At 55.5% G+C, this 24,793-nt stretch overlaps 9 protein-coding genes across 9 annotated transcripts; 4 read left to right on the top strand and 5 right to left on the bottom strand.

The window, feature by feature from the left end:
* Positions 1-101: 101 nt before the first annotated feature.
* SETTUDRAFT_164286 (uncharacterized protein) lies at positions 102-996 on the bottom strand. The gene is made up of 3 exons (XM_008030188.1): positions 816-996; positions 646-720; positions 102-385 (listed from the first exon to the last, which is right to left on the bottom strand). Exons 1-3 carry the CDS (start codon positions 918-920, stop codon positions 269-271), a joined length of 297 nt encoding a protein of 98 aa, XP_008028379.1. The 5' UTR covers positions 921-996; the 3' UTR covers positions 102-268.
* A 256-nt stretch (positions 997-1,252) lies between these two features.
* On the bottom strand, positions 1,253-3,048 carry SETTUDRAFT_164285 (uncharacterized protein). The gene is made up of 4 exons (XM_008030187.1): positions 2,837-3,048; positions 2,734-2,785; positions 1,900-2,677; positions 1,253-1,849 (listed from the first exon to the last, which is right to left on the bottom strand). Exons 1-4 carry the CDS (start codon positions 2,935-2,937, stop codon positions 1,500-1,502), a joined length of 1,281 nt encoding a protein of 426 aa, XP_008028378.1. The 5' UTR covers positions 2,938-3,048; the 3' UTR covers positions 1,253-1,499.
* Positions 3,049-3,245: 197 nt separating this feature from the next.
* SETTUDRAFT_164284 (uncharacterized protein) lies at positions 3,246-4,492 on the top strand. Its single transcript, XM_008030186.1, has 3 exons — positions 3,246-3,405; positions 3,501-4,047; positions 4,103-4,492. Exons 1-3 carry the CDS (start codon positions 3,327-3,329, stop codon positions 4,350-4,352), a joined length of 876 nt encoding a protein of 291 aa, XP_008028377.1. The 5' UTR covers positions 3,246-3,326; the 3' UTR covers positions 4,353-4,492.
* Positions 4,493-5,305: 813 nt separating this feature from the next.
* On the top strand, positions 5,306-7,182 carry SETTUDRAFT_32941 (uncharacterized protein; the record flags this gene model as incomplete). Its single annotated transcript, XM_008029899.1, has 4 exons — positions 5,306-6,031; positions 6,083-6,641; positions 6,691-7,007; positions 7,117-7,182. The coding sequence occupies 4 exons, from the start codon at positions 5,306-5,308 to the stop codon at positions 7,180-7,182; spliced, it is 1,668 nt and encodes a 555-aa protein (XP_008028090.1).
* A 2,582-nt stretch (positions 7,183-9,764) lies between these two features.
* SETTUDRAFT_155255 (uncharacterized protein) lies at positions 9,765-9,977 on the bottom strand (the record flags this gene model as incomplete). Its single annotated transcript, XM_008030185.1, has 1 exon — positions 9,765-9,977. The coding sequence occupies one exon, from the start codon at positions 9,975-9,977 to the stop codon at positions 9,765-9,767; it is 213 nt and encodes a 70-aa protein (XP_008028376.1).
* A 1,779-nt stretch (positions 9,978-11,756) lies between these two features.
* On the top strand, positions 11,757-14,974 carry SETTUDRAFT_138614 (uncharacterized protein; the record flags this gene model as incomplete). Its single annotated transcript, XM_008030184.1, has 2 exons — positions 11,757-13,804; positions 13,856-14,974. The coding sequence occupies exons 1-2, from the start codon at positions 11,999-12,001 to the stop codon at positions 14,972-14,974; spliced, it is 2,925 nt and encodes a 974-aa protein (XP_008028375.1). The 5' UTR covers positions 11,757-11,998.
* Positions 14,975-15,905: 931 nt separating this feature from the next.
* SETTUDRAFT_21263 (uncharacterized protein) lies at positions 15,906-17,839 on the bottom strand (the record flags this gene model as incomplete). Its single annotated transcript, XM_008029809.1, has 3 exons — positions 15,906-15,983; positions 16,996-17,517; positions 17,600-17,839. 3 exons carry the CDS (start codon positions 17,837-17,839, stop codon positions 15,906-15,908), a joined length of 840 nt encoding a protein of 279 aa, XP_008028000.1.
* A 746-nt stretch (positions 17,840-18,585) lies between these two features.
* On the bottom strand, positions 18,586-20,504 carry SETTUDRAFT_164280 (uncharacterized protein). The gene is made up of 3 exons (XM_008030183.1): positions 20,427-20,504; positions 20,080-20,376; positions 18,586-20,025 (listed from the first exon to the last, which is right to left on the bottom strand). The coding sequence occupies exons 1-3, from the start codon at positions 20,452-20,454 to the stop codon at positions 18,860-18,862; spliced, it is 1,491 nt and encodes a 496-aa protein (XP_008028374.1). The 5' UTR covers positions 20,455-20,504; the 3' UTR covers positions 18,586-18,859.
* Positions 20,505-22,146: 1,642 nt separating this feature from the next.
* On the top strand, positions 22,147-24,159 carry SETTUDRAFT_118814 (uncharacterized protein). Its single transcript, XM_008030182.1, has 9 exons — positions 22,147-22,174; positions 22,228-22,307; positions 22,360-22,464; positions 22,529-22,645; positions 22,699-22,719; positions 22,767-22,928; positions 22,976-23,035; positions 23,093-23,199; positions 23,256-24,159. Exons 4-9 carry the CDS (start codon positions 22,532-22,534, stop codon positions 24,010-24,012), a joined length of 1,221 nt encoding a protein of 406 aa, XP_008028373.1. The 5' UTR covers positions 22,147-22,174; positions 22,228-22,307; positions 22,360-22,464; positions 22,529-22,531; the 3' UTR covers positions 24,013-24,159.
* The last annotated feature ends 634 nt before the right edge of the window (positions 24,160-24,793 follow it).

The following is a 24,793-nucleotide window of genomic DNA, read 5'->3' as shown; positions in this document are numbered from 1 at the left end:
TTACCCTCCTGCTTTTTTTACTCCAGCCATATACTTATATGCATGGTCAGAGAGCTAAATGTAATAAGAGTATTTCAAACATTCACCATAATTGCATGTGTCTTGACTAAGCTTTACATTGCATATCTAGTATTCAAACCTATTCAACTCAGCTTACGTATACCAACCACATGACTATCCCGTATCCCACAGTTCCCAGCTTCACATCCGTCTCTCGAGCGGCGAGCCGAGCAATCAGCGGATAAAAAAAGGGGAGGGGGGATAACGCTTAGTTGTCGTGCTTGGCCAGGATCTGCTCGCCGACCTCAATGTACTTCTCCTCAGCCTGCTGCTGCGTGGTGCCCGCATCCACAACCTCCTTCCACTTGTTGTACTTGGCCTTGCCCTACACACACGAGCCAAGTCAGCTTTGCCTTTTTTTCAATCTGTCACATCTGGGGGTGTAATGCAATAGAACAACGTTCCATGCATCTCATATAGCTTGCCCTGTCTTCCTCGCCACATCTCAGACCAGCAGTGTATGTTTCAGAGGAACGTTATGGTGTGAGGCGCGTGGAATGTGGAAAGCGTGCGTGTATGTCGTCGAGGGGACTCGGGGAAAGAAAGCAAGGGTGGGAGTAGGAGTAAGAGAAAAAAACCACATACAGCAAGATCAAACATGCCGGGTTTCTTTGCCTCGCCAAAGTCCTTGCCCTCTGCTACTTTGGCGTATGCGTACAGCTAGTTTATTGTTTCTTGTTAGCTGCCAATAGTTTACTCTTCAAGGAATGGCTCAAGAAGAGAGAGAGAGAGAAAGGAAAGATGAATAAACATACCTGCAGCTGCTCGTCATTGCTAGGACCCTGCTTACCAGCTGCCTTGAGCTTGTCGCCCATGGCGCTAATCTTCTTGTAGACGTCGGTGAACTTTTCAGATGGCATGTTTGCGTTCTTGTTTGCTTGGTGCGAATGTATGTGTGTGTAGGTGGGAGAGTGTTGGTGTGTTATGGAGGGGTTGGGGAAGGAGGAGAGGGGTTCGAGAACAGGTTCCGAGGGGCAACTCTCGCTCCATGGTGGGGCACATGCTATGTGTGTGTGTGCCCGCATGCATGTTTGGCCTGCCTGACCTTGGAGGGGGGGGGGGTATGACGTTACCACGCCTGTGCTCGTGAGACACATGCAACTAAGATTCCCAACATGTTTCGCTTGTGCGTGGTTGTCACTGTCGCAAGAGTCTGAATATGTACATTCTGAACATTTCTTACATCTAGGAAAAAAAATCTCATAACTACCTCTACATTCCCATGATATATGCACCCCGCAACTACATGCATAAACTGTGTCGTAATCGTTCGTCTCTCGTGTCCTGGGTATCTTCTCCCATGGTAAGAGCGTCTTACAGTGAGGGGCATATGTGAGCTACCAGGCTCCATGTCTCGACTGCAAACATGCAAGCAACGTTTCGTAGAAAGGAAAGGCAATAGAAAGCAGGGTATTCGTAGGACGCGTAAACATGAGCGCTCAGTGGTGACCATTGACACCATTGACACCATTCACACCATTCACACCGTTTGTACCATGGACACCGTTCGTGCCATTTACACCATTGACGCCGTTGACACCGTTGACACCGTTTCGGACGGGCGAAGCCTCGAGTTTTCTGCGGTAAAGCTCGCCGTCGCAAGCCCTCAGGCGCTCTGCGGCTTGCTCGGGGGTAATGTCGCGCTGAGGCTCGGCCATCATTTCATAGCCGACCTGAAACTTGCGAACCGTGGCGCTTCGTAGCAGTGGTGGGTAGAAGTGAATATGGAAGTGGCTCGACTCAATCTCGTCGGCTGTGCCTGTAAGAGGGGCCTGGTGCAATCCCATGCCTGGTTTCGTTAGTCCTCCAACTTGCTAGGCTTGACATCTTCCAACTCACTATAGGGGAATTGTGTTTCAAAGAGGTTGTCATATCGCCTCGTAATTTCAGCAATTGTCTCTGCCAACTGCGCGCGTTCGTTCTGGGTAAAGTCGACCAGCGACCGCTTGTGCTGCCTCGGGACAATCATAATCTCAAATGGCCAAACTGCCCAGTACGGAACACCGGCCCAAAAACTCTCATTCTCAAAAACTGTACGCGTCTTCTCATTGGACTCCAGGTCGGCGTAGTCTACAAGCATGTGGCTGCCACCATGATCTTTACGGTACTTGCTCAGCTGCACGAGTTCATTCGCGGGCTCCTCGGGTAATGACGTAGTTGTCCAGATTTGGCCATGGGGGTGGGGGTTCGAGCAGCCCATTGCTGTGCCTTTGTTCTCGAAGATTTGCATGTAACGGTATTGTGCGTTTGGTGGAGCGAGAGGGCCCTGTGGTAGCTGCGGGATATTCATTGCAGAAGCCAGCTTGGCCAGTGGCGACTTTGGGTCCAGGTGGGCGACGTAGATATTGGTCCACGTCTGTATTATCGGAACAATCTGCGCGGGCGACATGTCGGCCAGAGTGAGGTTGTGGGAAGGGGAGAAACAAATGACGTAGCATTTTCCGGTGACGGCTTCAGCGCGGAGTAGGCGGGAAGCGAGAGATCCGTCTTTGGAGTCTGGACGGTACTCTTGTTGCTCTTCCATGACGGCGCTGTAGTCGTTGACAAAGACAAACGTGTTTTCAAACTTGGGGTTTTGCTCGCCATTGGCTCGCGTGTTTGACGGACACAAATAGCACTGGGTGGGGTTAGCAGTGCAGTCAGGTAGGTAGATTGCGCGCGTGATAACAATACCTTTGGGTCGTACTCGGGGAGCGTCGTCTTGGATGGCGACTCTTGCATGCCTCTGCGGAGCGTCAGTCCTTGGTCTGGTGGCGACTTGTGCGGCTCTACTTACTGCCATGGTCGCTTGGTCCGGTGCGGAGAGACCAGAACCCAGCTTCCTCGCAACAGATTGAAGCGCCTGTGGGAGATGTCGTTGAGGACGGGGTCAGTCATGGCGCGCAGACTTGGTCTTGGTCGAAGGCGGAGATGCGGCGGGGAATGCGGCGGAGAATTTTGGCGGGCTCACGACGGGCGTAAATATACCAGCATATAGATGTCTGCTGCACAGCAGGGCGAGACAGCGGTAGGAGCAGAATACATGGCGGCGAGCTAAATAGTGAGAGTGACGCCAGTCATGGAGCGCAGCACGCTAACGGGTCAAGCTTTCCCTGTCGGCGGAACACTAGCCAGATGCGGTATCGCACCCTGGTGTTAGAGTTCCGGGAGCTTGCGCGTTGACATTGAGGACAGCAGAGCCTCTCCACCAACCCACGAGAGCTGCCCGATTCGAGAAGCAGCCCGCGACTTGTCCACGCAGGGCCTTGTACCGAAACATGGCGGCAATGATGCCCAGTTCTGCAACCACTGGCAACCCCTACGATGCCGATGCCGTGGAGCGTGATTTGATCGACCCAGACGATGGTGCGTCGCATGCAGCAGCAGCCTGCGCCTCCCCCCTCGACCTTCCGCATGTACATGGACGAGGTGGCCGTCGACGGCGAGCTAACCATGACCAGCTACCCTCGACGACCTGGACGACCCCCTCCAAGGCTCGTCGGACCGCGCACCGCTCACGGGCAACATGCAGCGCGACCCGGCGCAGACACAGTCGTACCTGACGTCGAGCATCCCCGGCGAGGACCGCCGCGCGCCCACCAACACGATTGACGAGACGGTGTGGGAGACGCTCTCGCGAGACATTTTCGCCATCTGGGAGAAGATGAAGCAGGTGCTGTACCCCAAGTACCTGCTGGGCGGCATGATGCAACGCGGCGGCGGCATTGGCGCAGCAGAGCGCGGTGAAGCAGACGGCGTCGGCGGCCGTCTCAGGAACATTGCAGGCAGATGGCCCGACGCCGATGCCATTCTCCAGGGCGGCATGAGCGAGGGACTGCGCGACTGGGACCTGTGGGGACCGCTCATCTTCTGCTTGCTGCTGAGCCTGTTCCTGTCGTGGGGGGCCAAGGGCGACCAGAGGGACCTCGTCTTTTCCGGCGTCTTCGCCATGGTGTGGATCGGCGAGGCGGTCGTGACGCTGCAGATCAAGCTGCTGGGAGGCAACATGTGCGTAGACGGGCTCGTGGCCACATGGTACCGGTGGATGCTAACCGTGGAGCAGCGCCTTCTTTCAGTCCATCTCCATCATCGGCTACACGCTGTTCCCGCTCGTCATTGCGTCGGTCCTCAGCGCCGTGGGCATACCGGTCATCGTGCGGATACCCGTGTATATCGTGCTGATTGTGTGGTCGCTGGCAGCCGGCGTCAGCATCATGGGCGGATCGGGCGTGGTGAGGAACCGGGTCGGGATTGCAGTATACCCCTTGTTTGTATTCTACGTTGCGCTAGGCTGTCTTTGCTTCATCAGCTAGTGTGGAGCCTGCGGAGGACTGCATGTAGTGGTAGTGTAAAAAGCCGTGTGCGGCGAGGCAGGGCATGCTTGCTCGCCGTGCCCCCAGGCGTTCAGGAGCGGCCAGGCCAGGCCAGGGCGGCGTTGCAAATGAAATGTACTTACTGTACCACTACCTCCCTCGATGCCTGCCTACATCCAGCGTGCCGTGCGCGAACGCGTTGGACGTGCCGTCTTCACCGATGCTACGCGCCTGATGTGCGTCTACCCAAAACAGCAAAAGGCACGCAAGGAGCTGCCACGCGAGCCCATGTTGAGCCAGTCCGTCTTCCCCACTTCGTCATTGGGTCTTTGCAGCGACAACGCACTCGACCACGACCGACCACAGGCGCCAACCCTCTGCACCCGGCCAACCGCTCGAACCCCCCCAAGGCGCGCCTCTGCTGCTCGCCCCCCCGACCCCCTCGCTACAGACGCGTGCTGGAGCCGACCGGGCAATTAAACATTGTCGCATCGGCGCATTGCCTGTGGAAATTTGGTACGCAGCGCTTTGACCGACTCCGCTAGACGACCCGATCGACGACCAACTCCCTTTGGCTGCACGACGCACGCCGTGGCCAGCGTTCACAAAGCTTTTCAGACGCTGCGTTTGTTGACGGAGCCGACCACGGCCTGTCGCGTTCCATTGCCTGGCCGTCAGCTCGCCACCAGCTGTGCCCACGCATCGCCTCTGCGACCGTCGACGCCCGGCCACCGCAACTTGGCCTCCGCCCTGGCCTGTGGTTGCTACTGTGCCTATTTGCGGCTTTCAGGGCGGCAATCCAGGTGCCAGAGTCCATATCCAGCCCTTTGCCTCCATCCCGACAACCCTCTTCGCCCGCGAAACAGCCTCTCCCGAGCCCCGACCGAGCTGTACTCGTTCCGCGGCGCACACGACAACCCTCGCAAAGCCCCCCATAGTAGTTGTACCGCACCATGACCGACGTATCTGAGAAGCAGCAGCCGCCTGTCGCTGCCCCTGCCGCTGACGATGCCGCCGCTGCTGTCACTCCTGCTTCCGAAAACACGGATGCCGCGCCCGCAGCGCCCGCCTCCCCTGCACGGAGCGACAAGAGCAGCGATAGCGAAGGCAAGAACGTACGGGAGAAATTAAAGGACACTCAGATTGATGCGCAGGCCCCATCATACCCCGCGTCCGGCTCCGACCAAGCTCTGAACAACGCACCCAACGGCAGCGCCAAACCAGGAGATCATCAGAGCGTTTCAGGCTCGGACAGCGAGCGCGGACGGTTACGGCGAAAGCGCAGCCGCGAGGACTTTGAAGACGACGCCGAAGCGGACAAGCAGCCGGAGAAGAAGATCGAGCGACACACGCGCAAGCGGTCGAGAGACATGACAAAGGACGTAGACGCCGACATGTCTGCCAAGCCTTCTGGTAACCCTATTACGAGTATCAAGGAGAGCGATGCAGACGAGCACATGGCATCGCCCAGCAAGACCCCGACGACTACAACTGACAAGGCGTCTGGCTCCGGCACTAGCCCCAAGCACAAGCGCACGCGCGACGAAGCCGAGAAGGATGCAGAGGATACGGCTGATGGGGCTGAGGCTGCAACTGCAAATGGCCAGCCGGATACCAAGCGATTACGAGATCAGGATGGATCCAAGCCTAGTTCGGACACAGTCGAGTCAAAGGCAAAGGTAAAAGAAATTACACGCTTTCCATTACGGCAAGATTAACTTTGATACTAGATACCACGCGGAAGTGGATTCGCAAACACCTCTGCCGCATCACCTTTTACGGCCATGGCAGCCAAGTCCCAGGGACCAAAGAGTTCTGATAAACCCGAGTCTTTACCGCAGACATCAGACGACAAGTTCAAGGCTTCTGGTTTCGGTGGCTTCGCAGCTTCATCTACGTCTCCATTCGGGTTTGCCAGTTCCGGCTCTAGTTCACCCTTTGGCGGGGCAAGTGGAGGTAAATTGACGTCTTTCGCTGGAAAAACGGCTGCTCCAACGTTGGGTGGCAGTGGTGGCGGATTTGGCGCGCTTGCAGGCTCTGGTACCTCTGGTTTTGGTGGAAGCTCCTTTGGTGGCGGATTTGGAGGATTGGGTACTACAAAAACACTAGGATCCTTTGCAGCGCCCGGCGGCAACTTGGAAATCAAGGGTCTCAAGGAAAAGGAAAAGCCTTTTGGGGCTGCCGCAGATGGCAACTCTTCCGACGAAGAGGACGATGACGATGAGGACCCAGAGAAGGCCACAGAGAAAGAGGAGCGACAGTCCAGCCAGCCTCTTCTCTCGCAGCAGCGTAAGTGTTATGTGCACATTGACGACTATCAAGCTAACTTTTTGGAAAGCACCCGAGACTGGTGAAGAGGGCGAGCAAACCCTCTGGACAGGCCGCGCAAAGCTCTACAACATGGCCGGCGAAGGCTCAAACCGAGGATGGAAGGAGCGTGGAGTCGGAACATTCAAGTTCAACATTACCGTTGACGAGCCCAAGAAAGCTCGATTCGTCCTTCGCGCAGAGGGAACCCACCGTTTACTTCTCAACGCAGCCGTCACGCGTAAGATGGTGTTTGGCGGCGATGCGCAAGGCGAGAAGCCAAAGGACGGCCGTCTGCTCTTCAACTCGCCCAATGGGGATGGCGAGCTGGAGATGCATTTACTGAGGGTAAGGGAGTCTTTTCTTCTTCTTCTTCTTTTGTTTTGCCCTGAAGTTTATTTTGTTTTTCCAATCCTCAAGATATATATACCTATATACTAACACGACGCGCGTGCAGATGAAGGCGGAAAACGCAAAACTGCTCTGGCAAGAAGTCACAAAGGTGCAAGAAGAACAGCTGTAGGAAGCATTTTCTCTTAGCCTGTGTGATTCTCCTTCTCTGGTTTCCTCTGGTGCTTCCATGCAACAAATAGACTCGGGACAAGACTAAAGAACGTGTGTTTGGGTGTAGGGGAGTTTGGATGGATTGGTTGGTCAGTCGTGTGGGCAGGCAAGCAGACAGGCAGACAGGTAGGCAAAAGGTTGGAGGGGATGGAGAGAGGAGGGGGCAATGATTGGGAAGCTCTGTGTGGTTGGAGGGAAGGAAAAAAGATGGAAAATGGAAACATGGCTGGTCCCTGCCTTTGATACCAAACACTCATATATATCCCTTCTTCTTTTTATTTTTCCCTTTGTTTGTTTTCTTCATCATCCTCATCCTCATCTTCTTCTTCTTCTTCTTCTTCTTCTTTTCATTTGTTCACCAAACGAGAAAGGGCGATATATCCAAGTGATCTTCTTCTTCTTCTTCTCCTTCTTTTTTTGATATATTGTTCGTTTTAATCATGGTACTTTTTCTTTTTTTTTCTCCTCTTGTTCACTCGCTCTGTGATTAATTTGGATTTGAGTAACTAAAGAAGTGGGTGTGGAAGGCATATATATATATATATATATATATATATATATATATAGGGTGGTAATGGAGCTGTTAGGTTTAGACGAAGAATATAGGATGGTTAGAGAGAGAATATATGTGTGAGAAAGAGAGTGAGAGAGTGAGAGAGGGAGTGAGAGACAGAGGGAGATAATTAGATGTAGGTGTATGAATGTGTAAGGGGCTCGACCCCGGAGGGTAGTCTTAAGCTCGGGAGCACGATCGGACAGGCCAAGGTAACAAGATTGTATTCGATAGAGAGCTAAGCTCTCGGCTACGTAGCTATCTATATACAATGCTGGTTGCTAGGGTAACAATCGGGCCGGGCAGGTGGAGTAAACGAGGTCGTAGACGAGTATGGGAGGCGAAGGGCGTTCAGCCCGTTACAGAATGATAGACATGTTGTTTTTGTATATATGCATGTATGTATATGTGTGTGAATACCATCTACCTTGCTATCCCCCAAAACACTCTTCTAGCAATTAGCTCGAAGCAAAAAAAAAAAAAAAAACTCTAGCACTAGAGTCAAGAACTTGCCACGTGCTACGCGTACATCTAGCGTGACAGCTGGGGGGAAAAAAAAAGGGCGTTTGATCGCCTTGTTTGTTGCTTCGCTGGAATATTAAAGAGAGAAAAAGAAAAGGAAATATGGATGCGTTGAAGGTCTTCTTCTTCTTCTTCTTCTTCTTCTTCTTCTTCTTATCTAGTGTATAGTACAAACTTAGACCTTACCTTGATCAAGATTCCCCTCCAACCTTGTTCTTCTCACTTTTTTTTTAATTCTCGGAAAGAAACTTTATTACACCCATATGACAAGCTAGCCCCATGTCAATTTCTTTCCTTCGACACACACACATGCCCTTTCCCCCATAGCACAGTACACGGTAGGGTATACCCTGCCTTACAAGGGAAGAGGAAGAAAAAAACGAGGCATGAGATCAACATGGGGGTCCCTCAATCTATGGACCCCTGAACCGCTCACGCACCTCCCAATCGCCCCCTCCCCCCCTTTTTGCTTGTTTGTAGTCTAGTACGTTCTTTTTCTCTCTTGTTTTCCGTTTGTTTGCTGGCTTAGTGTGTAGCTAGACCCTGCGTTGAGATGGCTTCTCGCGTGGGTGTGCGTGTGGGTGTGCGTGTAGGTGCATGCGGTACCATGGTAATCTGCACATGATCATGGGTGAACTGTGGTTGAGAGATTAGTGGGCATGCAATCTGCAACGGAAATGTTGCTGTGTGATGAGTGACTGACTGGGTTCCTTTCTTTTTTTTTCTCTTCCCTGTAGAGGACACGTGGGTGGTGTTTAGGTACATGGGCAGGGTCATCTGCTGTAGGATAACCAAGGTAGAATAACCAAGTGATTGTTTTTTCTTTTTCTCCATATGCATCCCATACGCTCTCATGTAGGAGTACCATTGTATGCCATGTCAAGCTGCGGGTCTGGACGCGTATGCGGGTTCTCGAAAACAGGTTGCGCTACGGGAGTTGTACCTGGGATGGTTAGGGTCCTGGCTTATAACAGAATCGTGTCGAGGTTCGTGTTCCTGACACGTGCAAATGCTGGCTAGCAGTCGAGAATAGATGCCGGGTGGGCTGCAATGATCAGTCTTTGGAAACACGTGTGGTGTGCCGAAAATATATGTAAGATGGAGTCATGCGAGGGGTATTTTTAACCCATGCCGAAGCTTGCTTGATCTGGATGCCGATTGAACCGGAAAGTTTTCGGGGCCATGATGCTTATTGCTTTTGGTAGGTTTAGTCTGAGCCAGAAGGACCGAGGAGAAGAGCTTGCCAAGGTGTCACCGTAGGGCGCCCGGCGAGTGTCAGCTTGATCTCGGGCTTCAATCGCCCCCGAGTTCTGCATCAAAGTTGCTTTATGTAGAGAACTGATGGCACTGCGTTGTGCTCATGGCCCATGTGCACTTGCCATATCTGTGGTCACGCGGGACAGCGCTCCTACCCGTCCAGCTCCCGTGTCGCTCGCTGTTCTACTTGTGAAAGCGTCTGTATCGCGTCAAGATGCGCTGTCTGTGTTGGGTGTGAGATGGTCCCAGGTCTCTTTTTCTGCTGACTGCATAGGGGGGACGAGAGTCGCGTGGAATGCGCCGTATTTTGATCTGGAGAGGATCAGGGAACGGGGAGATTTGTGCGGCCCTTTTATCGCAGCGACGTCGGTCACCTGTGGCAGACTGGAGTCGCAGCGGTGTTGAGTGCTAAAACAGGCCATTGCCTCGATTCGTCATGCGTCTAGTGGCGATATTGCCAGGGAGGGAGGGACCAGACTGCCACGTACCCTGGCGCGTGGCCCTTGTGGGCAGTGTGTTATTGGGGTGGGGGAGGGAATGTTGAGACGGGAAAGAGGTGTCGTGGGCGAAGGGAAGGAGCGAGGCTCGCGGGAGTCAGGGTCGGGCAGGCGCGAGTCGTTGCTGGGAGGAGCGAGGTGGGAGGACGGAAGGCGCGACGGGACGGGCGGGGGGCTGTAGGGTCAGGGTCATTGTGCAAGTACTACACTAGGAGTAAGAAGCGGTGCAGCGCAGTGCAGAGCGAGCGGAGCCGGCGGGCGTGCACAGCGCTGGGGGGGGGGTGCGTGGTGCTGGGTGCTGGCTGGGTGCTTGCGGAGGGGGGGCGGCACAGAGGCCCGTGGGCTCAAAACAAAACACGGCTGGGTGGGTGGCCGGGTGTTGGCAGGCTGGCGCGTAGGTGTAGTGCTGTATATACCTGCACATGGCGGCTGCATGGCGGCGAGGCAGGCCAGGCCAGGCCCCCAGCTGCACGCCGTTTTGGTGATGACGTTTACGGGTGGCGAAGCCGTGTTTCAGCTGCAGCAGCGACGGCCATGGCGTTGTTTATTCGTCGCCGCGCCTGCCTCGCCGCCCTGCCCGCCACGCCGCCGGCCCCCGCATCGCCCGGCCCCCAGTCGGACGCGGCGACTGCCCATGGCCAAGCCAGGCAACGCTCCACCCGCCTGCCCACGGCCGCGTGCAGGCTCGCCGCGCAGCCTTGCAACCACAACGGGCGCTGCAACACGACGCCGCCGCCGCTGCCAGTGCCAGTGCCAGTGCCAGTGCCTGCGCCCGCCCGCCGCCGCCGCTCGTCGTCGCCGTCGCCGTCGCCACGCTCGCCCTCGCCCTTGCCATGGCAGACAGCGCTTGGACCGCGGGCGAACTTGATCTGCGCGCGCCTGCAATCTGGCCGGCACCAGGCCCCGCTGGGCTAGCGCCGCTGCAAGGCGTGGGTCGCGCGACCGCTGATTCGCCGGCACCCCCCTCGCTGCCTGCCTCGAGCAATCCGCTGCTGCCGTTTCTCCTCGTCACATCTACGCCCAAACCCCCTCAGGGCGTCGCATTCCTGCTGCTCCTCCATTGTCGTCCTGGTCCTCTTGATGCCCGGCGCCCATGGCCTCCGCTGCGTCCACCCCCCCCAGCCGTCTCGTCCCCCTCTCCCCCCCGCGCACCATCAGATGGCCCCGGGGGAGCGGCGGCCGCCACGGCGACGCCAGCCACATGCTGATTCTTGACGCCGCGCTTCTTGTAACCCCTCGGTGACTAATGTCTTCTAGCCTTCACTCCTGGCCATGGCCTTGGGTGGTGCACAGACCACGCGCCCTAAGCCGTTCTCGCTCACCAGCGTCGGGGCCATTCATTCTCAGGACATTCGCACGCTCGATTCTCCACTGCCATTCTGACTCCCATACCGCACCACGCCCTCGTTGCACTGCGACTCTCTCGCTGGACTACTAACGTCGCAGCTGCTCCCGCCCCCGCCCTCGCCCTCGTCGCCCTCGCCACTGTGCGCGCGCCGCCTTCTTTGTGGCCGCTGCCCCCCTCCCAGCCGACTGCTCCCTCCGAAGCCGCCTCTCGCCAACCCGCCCCCTCGACACCCTGCCTGGCTGCTGGCGCACTGCATCCCGCCCAGCACACCGTCTCAATAGCCTCGATTCATGATAGCCTCTCGACAGAGCCCCCTCAGTGACGTCTCAGAGCCCGTGTTGCCGTCCTTTGCCATCGTTGCCCGCGCTGCAACCTGACACGCAGCCCTCTTGTTGCCAGCCGCGACCGCTCTCCCAGCGCTCACCCGCCTCCTCACTCGAGCTCTCTCGTTGGCGCTGTTCACCACGTCCGTCTCGAGTCGCTGCTGGTAGCCCTGCTCTCTCGACACGCGTCTTGGGCGTCATGCGATCCCAACAACACGCATCTTGAGCACCACAAAACACACACACCACACAGTACAGAGCCTGCTTGCCAGAGTATGACAGACGTCTCGGCGGTCCAGGCGTATGCTGATGCTCAGCCGACTCCCCTCGCCCTCTACGGCGGCCCTCCGCCGCCCACCTTCGCCCATGCCTCGCCGCCCCTAGACGGCGTCATCGAGGAGGAAGAGTCATCCACAATCAAGTGCATCTGCGGCTATGCTGACGACGACGGCAACACAGTGCTGTGCGAGAAGTGCGACACGTGGCAGCACATTGTGTGCTACTACGAGTCTGCTCAGCATGTCCCCGACGTGCACGAATGCGCCGACTGCCTGCCGCGTCTCGTCGACGCAAAGAGCGCCTCTGAGAAGCAACGCATCCGGCGAGAGATGCACAACATCGGTGAGCGCAAGGGCAGGCCAAAGGCATCTGCCAAGAACCCCAAGAAGCGACCCAAAGACTCGTTAGCTCCGGTGCAACCCAACGCATGGCCGACGCAAACCAACGGCGATCTCCACTATACCCCTGACCGCAAGAGCGGAAGCCCACGAGACCAGCCGCCTCCAAGCAAACGGCCCAAGACGAACCATCGCGCCTCTGGATCCATGAGTCTCGTTAGCCAGGCCCCGGCCCTTGCACCCACATCGCGGAAACGCGGCGCATCCATCGTGCTCAACGGCCACAGCCCCGTCAAGTCCCCCTCGAATCCCGAAGCTCCCGTCGAGGACTACTCGTACGAGTTTATGCATCTCTACCGGCAGCCTGAGCCGCCCTCTGCCGAGTCCAACTCGTACACGCGCATCGATGTAGCTAACGACATTGCCATGTGGCTCCAGGACCCAGAAGCCCTGGCCGAAGCAAGCGGAGGCAAGAAGCCACAGGACATTTTTTCACGCATTGATAGCACCATACAGGATCTCGAAACCAAAACTGCGCCAGAAATCGTGAAACAGACAGATGTCGACTCGGCTATACTAGCGCATGGCCTGCATCCCCAGTGGCATTTCATCACCGCAGAGACGCCAGTGCCGGAAGGCGGCTATGTGGGCGAGCTCAAGGGTCTCATCGGTCGCAAAACCGACTACTATGCGGACCCGTCAAATAGGTGGGATTTGCTGCGTCATCCCGAGCCTTTTGTCTTTTTCCCTCCCCACCTGCCCATCTACATTGACACGCGGCGCGAAGGCAACCTGCTACGATATGCTAGGAGGAGCTGCAACCCCAACATGTCCATGAAGATCCTCATTGACTCGAGCAACGACTACCACTTCAGCTTTCTAGCCACACGCGAAATTAGCCCCGGAGAAGAGCTGACGGTTGGCTGGGACATTGACTCGGAGGTGCAAAAGCAACTGGCCAAGGTGGTTACCAACGGTGCCAAAGAAGGCTTCAGGAGAATCCAGCCCTGGGTCTCGTGTGTCCTCGCAAACTTTGGCGGCTGTGCTTGCGACATTTCCAACGGCAACGAGTGCCTCTTGGAGCGTGCCCGTCGCAACACCATTACAGAGCCAGCCGCCCTCAAGACCAAGAGCAAGAAGATGAAGAAATCACAAATATCTCCCACCAGCACCGGCCATGCGACCAACAGCCGCGCAGGCAGCGAATCGGCCAACCGCGACGCCGTCGACGATGACCAACTAGATGCCCATTCTACGTCTGGTTCACACAAATCAAGCAGTCGCGACATTACGCCCGCAACCCACGTTTCCTTGGACGGCGACCTCAAACTATCGGAGCGTGAGAAGAGGAAGATCCAGCACCAAGAGCTTCTATTCCAGAAGCTCGATCACGACGAGCACAAGGGCAAGAGGAAGCGTACGAGCGCTGGATCTAACCTCAATACTCCAAGCGCCCCATCCTCGGTAAGACTCGCTACACTTTTTCCGACTGATGTTTCTAATTCAAAGTCACAGAGACGTTCTGGACACCCCGAGCCTTCGCCGTCAGCTCGTCATCGGGAACACAGCCACGGTGTCGCTCGCAAAACCTCTGGCAGCTCCACAAAGACCAATGGACGCACGCCATCAAGACCAAAGCCCGTTTATGTAGACGCATCGACACAGACGGCCGATGACGAGAACGTGAAGCCTCAAACTTGCGTTAAGCCACGCCAGTTGAAACCTCCCATGTCGTTCAAGCGCAAACTTTTGCAGCAGGCCCAAGAGGATAAGCTGCAGCGCGAGCGAGTCCGGTCCACGTCGGTAAAGAGGGAGGCCAGATCGCCAGCCTTGAAGGACGTGTCTTCGAACAAACCTTCTCCACTTCCGCCGTCACCGCCACTCGAAGAGCCTTTGGCCATGGATACGTCGACAGAACCTCTACCCGACACGGCACACAAAGAGCTCACACCTGCAAAGGAACCCACGCCTGAACCTTCAGTAGACATTGAGATGACGGATGCTGAAGTCTCTGCCCCCATGCGCCCAGAACCAAAGACGGAAGAGCTACCCGATGCGCCCAGACCAGAGACTCCACGGGAAGCTTCGTGTCCGCCCACCCAACCACACGCTCCACCGTGGTCGGCCTCGACGCCAGCCGAGCCGTCGCCAAAGTCCGTCTCAGCCCCCGCACCACCGTGTGCTGATGTGGAAGTGGAAACTCCGGCAAAGCCGGATCCCGTCAGCACGGCCAGCAACCCTGTTGTTGCTCCGGCATCGACACCCGCACCTTTGACTGAAAATAACGTTGCGCCGTCGCCGGGTGCATCGACAATCGCGTCTCCCTTCTCCCCTGCTGTCAACAATGCTGTCAAGCCGACGCCGGCTCGCAAGAAGCTCAGCTTAAGTGACTACACTAACCGCAATCGCAAGACCAAGTTGGCGCAGACACAGTCGACTGGTACAAACGCCACGCCACCACTGGCTCCATCGCAATCCACAAGCTCGCCAACCCTATCTACGGCCAGCCTTCCCAATACCAACTCTCCACCGCCCAAGGCCGTGGAACCTGTCCTAGCACCCGTAGCAGAGGAGACGAAGCCTGCCGAGGTATCTGTTGCACCTACCATAACGGCTACTTCTACTTCGACATGAGCGACATGATTCACGATACCCCTGCTCTTATTTTGCCACCAGTTTCACGGGCCGCCGGGCGACTCGCATGGTCCTCATCTCCCTTTTTTGGAGTGTAACAATATGTAATGATTACAAGTCAAACGATTTTTTCATTTCTCCATCAGTTCTTTTAACAATTTTTTCTTTCATATCCAAACGACTTGAAGTGTTCGGTCGAACGGGTGTTCTTTTCTTTTCTTTTTTTTAAACATTATGTGACGGGAGGGCGCGAGAAGAAAGAACCAAAGAGAGTGAGAGAAAAAAAACCAGGATAAACACTCAGGTGCCATGAGAGTCTTGGCTTAGGGCGTCGTCGGCTGTTTTGCAATTGGCAATGTCAAATGAGGGAGGGAGGGAGCGAGGCGGCGGATGTGTTGGGCTATAAGCGGAAAAGAAAAAGTTGGGAGGGATGGGCAGCCCCGTCCTTTTTCTCCGTTTTTTTTTTGTTTTTTTTGTCGCCCAGAGCAGTCTTGGGAGAGTTGTTATAGGGTTCTAGGGCTGTGTGGTGGTTGGAGGGGGGTGAAGACATATTGATATGCCATTCTCTGTCTCTCTCTCTCTCTCTCTCTCTCTCTCTCTCTTTACCCCCCCACACACATACTCAAAGTAGGCCGAGAGGCATGGCCAAAGAAGAAAGAAAAAAAATCTAAAGAAATCAATTACCCCCTTCTTCACACTATTTATTGGGCTTGATGAATCTTTTTCATGTTGGTGTTTTTTTTTGTCTGAGCCAGTACTGTACTGTACTGTACTGTACTGTACTGTACTCGTTCTCGATATCAACAAGTAGAGAGAGAGAGAGAGAGGTACAAGAGGATAATACATACTGTACCACAACCAAGACTCACATGGACACCAACCTAACAACAAACATCATGGTTATTTATTACCGCTACCTCTTCCTCCTACTTTATCCATTCATTGTAATTAACCCCTTCTCCTTCTCCTTCTCCTTCTCCTTCTCTTCCTCAATCTCCTCCTTCTCTTCCTACACAAGCCACACACACACACGTCCCATGCCCATCTCCCTCTCCATCCCCCAACCACAGCCATCTTCACCATCATCATCATGACGCGCGCCCGCGCCCTTGATACACCGAATCAAAATAACTCGGCACGAGTTCCGAAGTATCTGGCTCGTCAACACTGGCAGCTACGATACTTGTCGTTTTCGCATTCGTAGTCGACGCCGTATTCGTGGTTGGTATTGCTGTTGTAGTTGTATTTGTTTTTGCAGTAGTAGTGTTGTTGTTGTGTTGAGGAGGAGTGGTTTTGTGGTTTTCGGGTTTGGCTTGTTCGCTGGTGGTGGTGGTGGTGGTGGTGGTGGTTGTCATGTCTTGGGTGTTGTGCGGTGTGGGTGGAGCTGGAGGTAGAGCTGTAGCGGTATTGGTGTTGGGAGCGGCAGCAGTGTTCGCAGTAGCATTGGTATTGGTAGCCGGTATAGCCATGGTGGTGCTAGCAAGACCAGATGCAGATGCAGCGTCTAAACCACCGCTACTAGACTCCGCAAATCCCTTATGTGTAGGCGAGTCGCCCGTTGGACTGAGTTCATGCGGCGACGACGACGACGGGAGCTGCTGGTGGTGCTGGAAGAAAGCTTGGTGTGGGATTGTTGTATGTTTTGGCGTTGTTGCTGTTGTGGAAAGAGGAGGAGGTGGATATGGGGCTGCGAGGTACAATGGTCTTGTTACTGGTGACGAGGTGTGGTTGTATCCTAGGACGGAAGAGTACGTTGCGTGATGAGGAGCTGGAGGGTAGTGTTGATGATAGCTACCGTTTCTGGTGTCTGTCGCGTGTGTGCCCGCTGGCGGTGCTTCATGCGGAGAATGATGATTATGATGAGGATGATGGTGGTGGTGGGGATTATGGTAATAGTACTGTTGATGAAGTGGGTTCTCAGTCGCCGTCATGTTCGCCCTGTGACTTTGCTCCAGCATTGCCGCGCTGCTTTTCCCACTGCCGTGGATTCCCCAACGCCGGCTACCGGGTTTCCGGCTTACTTCGTTGGCGAGGCTGGTGGTGCGGCCCCAGAAGAAGAAGAAGAGTGCAGCGACGAAGATGATGGACGATCCGCCGACGACGATGCCGACAATGGCGCCTGTGGAAAGCCCCTTTTCGTCAGCTGGTTTCCCAGTGTCAGTGTTTGCCGTGGCGGAACTGGTAGCTGGGTTACTTGCTGAGGGGCTTTCGTCGGGAAAGGGTTCGCCTGGGTTAAGCATATATGTGCTGCTTAACGCTAGCTGCTGCTGCTTTTGCACACTCATCGACGCATTGGGGTTAATGGCGCCTACCATGCCGTATGTCAGACAGCTACCGGGGGCAGAGCAGTAGAAGAATATGGGGTCGGTGTCGTTGATAAGGATGCGGTAGGTAGGCGGCGAGGAGAGCACCGTGTCGACGGTGTGGAAGCCAGCGAAGAAGCCAGTTTTCGAAGCCCCGGTCATCTCGTAGGGTATGCATGGGAAACCGTATTCTGCGCGGACGACACTGTGATTACGCGGGTAGAAGGCGAATTCAATTGTCTGTTCGCGGGTTAGCACCGTGCTTTACATGTCAAAGAAGGGATCGGGAAGGACTAGGGGATGAGGTAGCAGACCAACTTACATCACCGATATTGGCCGTCGTCACCTCAGGCTTGAATTTATGGTCTGCCAGGCCGACTTGGATGGTGTATGTTTGTGCAGGCGCTGAGTTTGTCGGGCTTGGCTGATCGGGTGCTATCGACGATGTTGTAGGACTTTCAGTGCTGGATGCAGGGTCGTCTTGTGCCAGACCTGTCGGAAGATGGATGACCACAACAAGAGACAGAAAGACTGTATGCAACCAAGACTGGGACCTCGGCATTTTGAAAACCTTATCCGCGATTGCAAAGTTCTCGAGGCGGATTCTCCAGCCGTTCTTCCACAATACAAGACAGTGTGAGATCAAAGAGAAGAGCGACTCCAGCCCCAAGAAAAACACGATATTGAAGGAACATAGTCGCTGCTCACATCCCTCGTACACCACGGCAGTGGCAGCATAAGCAAGGACTCACAAGCGAAGTAGGCAGCCAACAATGTCAAAGAATATCCAGGATGGAACAGGTACCTGAGAGGTCTGGTCGTGCGTAGGCGCGGTTATGGCGCAGGAAATGAGTCTCCATTTGCTAGCGATCAACGCTATTCAACTTTCGGCGCAGCTGTAACAAAGAGAATGCCTCAACGGGAAAGGGCTCGGTGATCTCATGCGGGCGCCGCACACCAACAAAGACAATAATACAAAGCGTCCCGTCATTGCGCGTGAGCTAGCGTTGAATCCAGAATGGTGACCGGCTTTTATCGATATTCAAAAGTCGATTGAGGTATTCTGTGCCGCCAGCGCCGTTGGCCATGCTTATAGAGATTGCCGAAGATGTTGGAGATGGACAAGGGTTTTGGACTTCGGCCTGTATTCCCCCACATGCACAACTGCAGCTGCCGCAATGCCCGAACGCGAACCGCTGGATGTGGACTCTATCTGCAAAGGTCAGACGCAACTGCAAATTCACAGCACTGTTGTCTGCAATGTTGAAGACGCGAGATGTATCGACACCAGAACACTACGTGCAGTTAAAGTATTCAATTTTTTTTTACCAATCTACTATCCACAATTGAGTAGAAAATGAGAGGAGTAGTCCAACAAAGCGTACCTTGTCGCAATAATACAGCCCCGTTTTGGCCTGGTATATTTTGTACTAGTATTCGCGTAAACTCGTAAGCTGTCCATTACACGCCAGCATATTAACCCCTGTTCACAAAGCAGCCTATTCGCGTTTTCCAGTTAGACGAGGGATTGGAGTCGGTAACGTCGACTGCATTTCAACTGCTGTTGTTGCGATAAAATGTCTCAATGAAGACCGGGATCACCAAATGGATCGTTGCTAGAGGAACTGGTAGACCCAGAAACATAGCCCGAAGGCGCGGCGGAGTGTTGTTTACCGCCTATAAAGGCTGGGTCTGGTAATGGGTTCCAGATGGGAAATCCTTCTGGAGGCTGAGACTCTCCTACTGGCTTGCCGCGAGCGTAATCGACGAGGCTGCCGTTGATACCGGTAAGTGCCCAAGCAAAGACGGCGACATCGCGAATGCTTCTCATGAAATTGTTCTGGAATTCCAGAGAAGGTGCCGCCTGTGCCATGGCCGGGTGTCGCGCGCCCAGAGGGTACTGAGGCATCTGGGGTGGCGCCGGATGGAAGACGGGTTGCGTTGCCCAGGGAGCGGCAAAGATGCCATTGTACTGCTGAGTTGGCTGAGCAGTGGGCAGGGCGCCTGGTAGCATGGGGCGTGCACGACGCAGACACACGACCAGGCCGTCCGAGGTGCAGGAAATGACGGCCTCGAGTTCAATTTGGTCGTCACGGGCTTCGGAACGCGGCGAGCTTGCAGAGGATATGGATGAGCGAGGCCCCGAACCCCCAAACATTGCCTGGTGGGTGTTGGAGCGATAGCTGGGGTGCTCTCTTGAATGGGAGCGTGAGGCCGAGGGCTCCGCACTGTGATTGGCGCTATGGTTTGGATTGGAGAGTTGTCTGGGGCTTGCACCCTCTGATGCGGGTGGGACGCCGAGGCCTACCCCACCCTCTGAGTCGTCATCCGAGCCAGTCACGTCGGTCATCACATCGTCCTCGCTCTCCGACGAGGTGGCCTCGGGTGCATCATCCTGACGTGGGTCCCGGAAGAAGAAGCGCATGTATGCAATCGAGTCGTTGCCCTTGGCCGACTCGAGACAGCGTACGGCGTCTTCAAGACAGTTTGGGGCTATGCAGTAGTAGAAACTGCGGCCCTTCATGGCCTCGCCCGAGATGCCGATGATCTGCTCTATGCCGCTGGTTGCGTACATGACAGTCAGGGTTCGAGTAAATCTATTGAGGAACAGGGCGGCCCGGGGCTCATGGGTCTGATCCTCATGGCCCAGGTCAAACTTGGTAGAGAGGTGCGACAACATGTGATAACGGGGGTCTTTTGGAGACGAGGCGAAGAGTTTCCGCACTATCGGTGCCTCGACTGCACGTTCTGATTGGGCAGAGTTAGAATTACACAAGCAAGCCAATGCAGTTAGAAGCTTACTCTGGCTCTGCATGCCCTGTCTGTAGACACTGGTGCAGCAGACGAGGACATCGTAGACAATGGAGAAGCAGCATTCACAGCCAACCCATTCTCCCTGGCGGTTTTTCAACCGACAGTAGGACAGGACGGCGGCCTTGTCGAGCCTGACGCCGCGGCTGTGCTGTGCTTTGGCGAGGGGAAGCTCGTCTGGATGGAAAAAGTGCCACACGGACCTGTTGACTACCTCGTCGGGCGTATGGCCGAGGATGTCGACAATCGAGTCTGACGAGTAGAGGATGTGGGCATCGTCGGAGAGGTCTATGGCTGCTAAGCGTTGGGCGGGTGGAGACGGGGTGGAGGAGACATACCATGGATGGTGATGAAGGTGGTATCCATTGCGGCAGGCAGGCGCAGGGAGGAGCAGAGGACTGGAGCAGTGTATGTATGTGTGTGTGTGTGTGTGCGTTGTGGACCGTCGCTCACCAGTGTCGCGCAGAGCACGTCGAATCTAATAATTCGGTCTGGGAGGGTGGTTGAGCGACTGAGGCGAGGGACGGCGGGCGGATCAAATAGGCAGGGTCCAGGTGGGACGAAAACGCGGTTGCGACAGGGCCGCGCACAGGACGAGCCGGGGTTGGGGGAACGCAGCAAAGCTGGTGCGACGGCGCGCAAAGCGAAGGCTGGGGGAGAGAGTGAATGGAAGGGGTCGACTGGCTGACGGGGGAGCGAGTCAGTTGCAATGATGTAATGCGCGATCACGACGTGCGCGCAGTGTGCCCCTCACCCGCGTTGTCGCAGAAGCGAGCAGCGTAGGCGAAAATAATTTACCAGGCGTAGGGGGGTGCGAGGAGGCCGGGAGGAGGGCGCCCGAAGCGGCTAGGCGCCAGGAGCATATGCAGCGGGCAGTTTCTGGCCGTCTTGCAGGAAGGGCTGCCCGAGGGCAGAAAGTGACGCACGCAGCCTCTGCCCCCTGCTGTTGGGTCGGGAGACGACTGCGACCGTTGGCTGTGGGTCGCAGCGGGTGCCCGGCGTGCAGGGTGGTGATGGTGGTGGTGGTGGTGGAGGTGGTGGTGGGAGCCAACGGCGGCGGGGGGGCGTCGTCAGGACAAAAGGAAGGCGTCTGGCCGTGAGTGGCAGTGGACAATGGAGGGCGGGTGGTGTGATGGAGGCGATGGTGGTGGTGGTGATGGAGGACGACGGCGATGGGTTTAAGAGTCCTGCCCAAGGCAGGCCGGTGGAAGAAGCAACGCAGGAGGGCTGACGCCGGCTCGCTGGGCGGCGGTGGCGAGGGCGAGGACAGGGCGATGCGAAACTCTTGACCTGGCCATCCACCACCATCATCACGACGGCCAGGCCAGGCCAGGCCAGGGGCAGCGGGGCGGGGCAGGCGGAAGGGGGAGCACCGGGTGTCATCTGCCAGGCCATGGGTTGCAAGCAGTGCCAGTGCCAGTGCCATGCTTGGCGGCGTGGGGTTAGCAGTGGGCGGCGGACGGCGGGGGGTGGGGAGGGTTACGCCCAGTCTCATGGTGGCCCTCAGCGAAGGCAGCTCGCAGCTGTCGTCCATCTTGGCATGCATGTGGTGGTTGTGTTTGACGGCCACGGTTGGGGGGAGGGAGTGATATGCAGGGCCGCTTGTTTGCGCGGCTACAAGCGCGGCAGCCAATCAGGGGGCGTCGGGCGAGGACGGGTGAGTCAGCAAGAGTGAAGGCGAGGGCTCCGAAGGGCGAGGGAGGGCTCGGTGCTACCCCAGCGGCGCGCACACGCACACGCACACGCACACCCAAGACCAAGACCAAGACCAAGCCAGTGCGATGCGAGTGCGATGCTGCGCGAAGCGGCAATCTCTCCGACGCCCGTTGGCAGGCGGACAGGCGACGAGCGGTGGGCGGGGCGAGGGCCGCGAGGCGTTGCGAGCGAGTCGGGAGGCGAGGGCTCAGCAGCGCAGCGCAGCGCAGTGCAGTGCAGTGCAAGTAGGGGGGGGGGGCGGGTGTAAGTATACTAGGTATTGCTATTGCTGTTGCTATAGCCATGCTGCTTAGTGTGCTCGCCGCCGCCGCCGCCGCATCATGCTCATCATCGCCTTGCCAGGGCCAGACAAAGGCGCCCCTGAGCGCCAGTCAGTTCGCATCCCACTGCCGCCACATGCACCGCTGACCGCTTTGGTGCTAGCCCAATTCTACGACGTTGACTTCTATCCCTACACCGCACCCGGCCTGGATCCTGTTTTCGCCGTCTGCGGGGGCCCCTTTGTAGGTCCCTCGTCCTCGCGCCTACTGCATCCCGCCCTGCTTATCCGCCTAGGTTGTCGTGTGCCGCTGCCTCCTCGACAAGAACAACGCCATTGAGATTCTGCAGTGGTTCGAGGACGACGAGAGCACCACCGAACATGGCTCTCCAAACGTCAAGGTTGCCCGCCCCTCCCCACTCCTGTGCCGAGCACCTGACTAAATGCACAAACCCCTTCCTCTAGCAAATGAACTACAACAGCCTGGTATGGTCCCAGGCCAAGAACGGTGACCCGCTACTGTGCGTGGCTGGCGACGCTCGTATCAAGCTGCTCAATGCGCGAACTGGTCAACTGTCGTCGGCAAGTTCCGCCCTGCGTTTCATGCCGCATCCGCTAACCCATGCATGTCACAGACGCTGATAGGCCATGGTGATGTAAGTATGCCTGCCGCAACGCCGTGTACATGTCTCACGTTGCACAGTCGGTCAACGACCTCGCCATATCCCCCGTGGATCCCACCATTCTGGCATCAGTCAGCATCGACCACAGCCTCCGCTTATGGAGTCTGGACCCAGCCCATGAAAAGCAGCCCCTCGGCGCCATTTGCTATGGACAAGGTCACAAAGACCAGGTCTTGACGCTTGTGCGTGCCTTATCAACATGACCAATCAACATGACTGACACCCGCAGTCCTATCACCCCAAGGGCCGTTACATCCTGACTGCAGGCATGGATACTAAGATCAACTTGGTACGCACTTGACGAAAAAAAAAGCGTTGAGCAGCACTTCGCTAACGGTGTCTGCAGTGGGCGGTTCCGGATGACATTAAAGCACATGCCGGTACTGACAAGCCGGCAGTGGTGCATTACCCACACTTCTCCACTACAGAGATCCATACCGACTTTATAGACTGGTGATTATCCTACCCTTGTTCCCGGTTGGCGGGCTGCAGCTACTGACGTCATCTAGCGTGCAATGGTATAATGATTTGGTCTTGAGCCATGCATGTCGCGAGGGCAAGATTGTCCTCTGGAGTATAGATCACTTTAGTTCAGACCGCGCCACTACGCCTCCCGCGCCTATACCCACATCCAGCGCAGTGGACAGTCGTACGCTTGTCACAATCCCAGTAAACTCGACGTCCAGCACACGCTCAGCCTGGGGCGGTCGTTTTCAGCGTCTTCTCCAGTTCGACTTGCCAAACACGGATCAGTTTTACATTCGCTTTTCTCTTTTTCACGAGCTTGGCCGCCATCCAATCCTAGTTGCGGGCAACGAGAAGAGCAAGACATTCTTCTGGGATCTTGAAAGACTCGAAAAGTCTGGAACGGGCGATCTTGGCATGGGAGATGATAGGACCCATGGAGGAAAAGGAGTCCCGCTCAGCCTGCCTCGACATGTCCGAGAAGACAGCGCGGGCTCTACGGGCTCTTCCGCCGTCAGTGCTGGCTCTGCTAACACCAAGACGAAGCCGAAGAAAGCAAAGGACATTGTCCGTGACTGTGGCATCTCAGACCCTTTCCGCTCCATCAAAGCCCATAAGATTATCGAGACGCCCAAGTACAAGACTTTTGCGTTCCGTCATTTTTCATGGAGCCGTGACGGCCAGTGGTGTGTTGCTGTAGGGGATTGCGGCACCATTAACGTCTTCAATCGCTGGGAGAATGGGGTACCGCCCGTGCAGCCCGACAAACCCATACCAAGCGGGTCAGAAATCAGTCTGTGAACTAGGCTCCTATAGAAATTGCTACCAAATCATGCATCGTCCGCGTGGTCAAGCCATTTCGGGTCAGGCAAATGGCGTCAGACCAGGGCGTGCTGTTTGACGAGGGCTTGCGCCTGCTTTTGCGCGAGTATGTAGATGGTCTGTCTGAGCATGAAAAAGCTCTTGTACACTCGCTTGATATCTAGTAGCTCCGTCTAGTATCCGAGTTTTATACCATTGTAGTTGAAATTGTTAGTATCAAATCTATTTATATTGGATACTTTATCTTGATAAAAGGAAATACGGTACAATCACAGCATTGTTTGATGCAAATCTATCATGGTCATGTTGATTACTTACAGAAACTATTAGAAATCCTGTGTGCTATCGGGTTCGACATTGTCCCAGCATATCACTATGACCATGGTTGAATCTTATGAATATTAATGTTTGCACATGATAAGATGGACAAATATTTCACTCATATCCCCTTTCCTAACTTGAAGAAATCACACACTTGATCATACATGTCAACATCATATGCGGAATCCTACCACCAATATAGTTGACGCATAAGGGGGATGAATAAGGGTATACACCCCATGCTCTTCACATGCATACCAAGATTTCCAAAATCCCAAATCAATAAATCCCACCCTAACTACCTGCATGCTTAACCAAGGCTCTGTATGTCTAAGCCTCAATGAATTACATTTGTATTTTTTTTCCAAGCAATCACATGATAATATTGTCATGTACGTTTATCACATAAGAACAAGCATGAAGTAGTGGTAGTGTTTCC

Source organism: Exserohilum turcica (genome assembly GCF_000359705.1).
Source record: "Exserohilum turcica Et28A unplaced genomic scaffold SETTUscaffold_4, whole genome shotgun sequence".
NCBI lineage: Eukaryota > Fungi > Ascomycota > Dothideomycetes > Pleosporales > Pleosporaceae > Exserohilum > Exserohilum turcicum.
Note: the sequence above shows the minus strand (reverse complement) of the source record. Positions and strands in the feature narration are given on the sequence as shown.

What these genes read in the sequence shown, in the direction of transcription:
- SETTUDRAFT_164286 (XM_008030188.1), bottom strand. Translation starts at nt 920, where the DNA reads ATGCCATCTGAAAAGTTCACCGACGTCTACAAGAAGATTAGCGCCATG. An exon ending in GCAATGACGAGCAGCTGCAG is followed by an intron (nt 721 to 815) that starts GTATGTTTATTC and finishes ACAATAAACTAG; the next exon opens with CTGTACGCATACGCCAAAGT. An exon ending in CCGGCATGTTTGATCTTGCT is followed by an intron (nt 386 to 645) that starts GTATGTGGTTTT and finishes TCGTGTGTGTAG; the next exon opens with GGCAAGGCCAAGTACAACAA.
- SETTUDRAFT_164285 (XM_008030187.1), bottom strand. Translation starts at nt 2,937, where the DNA reads ATGACTGACCCCGTCCTCAACGACATCTCCCACAGGCGCTTCAATCTG. An exon ending in CGGACCAAGCGACCATGGCA is followed by an intron (nt 2,786 to 2,836) that starts GTAAGTAGAGCC and finishes GACGCTCCGCAG; the next exon opens with AGGCATGCAAGAGTCGCCAT. An exon ending in TGAAACACAATTCCCCTATA is followed by an intron (nt 1,850 to 1,899) that starts GTGAGTTGGAAG and finishes TAACGAAACCAG; the next exon opens with GCATGGGATTGCACCAGGCC.
- SETTUDRAFT_164284 (XM_008030186.1), top strand. Translation starts at nt 3,327, where the DNA reads ATGATGCCCAGTTCTGCAACCACTGGCAACCCCTACGATGCCGATGCC. An exon ending in TTTGATCGACCCAGACGATG is followed by an intron (nt 3,406 to 3,500) that starts GTGCGTCGCATG and finishes AACCATGACCAG; the next exon opens with CTACCCTCGACGACCTGGAC. An exon ending in AAGCTGCTGGGAGGCAACAT is followed by an intron (nt 4,048 to 4,102) that starts GTGCGTAGACGG and finishes ACCGTGGAGCAG; the next exon opens with CGCCTTCTTTCAGTCCATCT.
- SETTUDRAFT_164280 (XM_008030183.1), bottom strand. Translation starts at nt 20,454, where the DNA reads ATGGATACCACCTTCATCACCATCCATG. An exon ending in CACCTTCATCACCATCCATG is followed by an intron (nt 20,377 to 20,426) that starts GTATGTCTCCTC and finishes TAGCAGCCATAG; the next exon opens with ACCTCTCCGACGATGCCCAC. An exon ending in ACAGGGCATGCAGAGCCAGA is followed by an intron (nt 20,026 to 20,079) that starts GTAAGCTTCTAA and finishes CTGCCCAATCAG; the next exon opens with AACGTGCAGTCGAGGCACCG.
- SETTUDRAFT_118814 (XM_008030182.1), top strand. Translation starts at nt 22,532, where the DNA reads ATGAACTACAACAGCCTGGTATGGTCCCAGGCCAAGAACGGTGACCCG. An exon ending in GAACTGGTCAACTGTCGTCG is followed by an intron (nt 22,646 to 22,698) that starts GCAAGTTCCGCC and finishes TGCATGTCACAG; the next exon opens with ACGCTGATAGGCCATGGTGA. An exon ending in AAGACCAGGTCTTGACGCTT is followed by an intron (nt 22,929 to 22,975) that starts GTGCGTGCCTTA and finishes TGACACCCGCAG; the next exon opens with TCCTATCACCCCAAGGGCCG.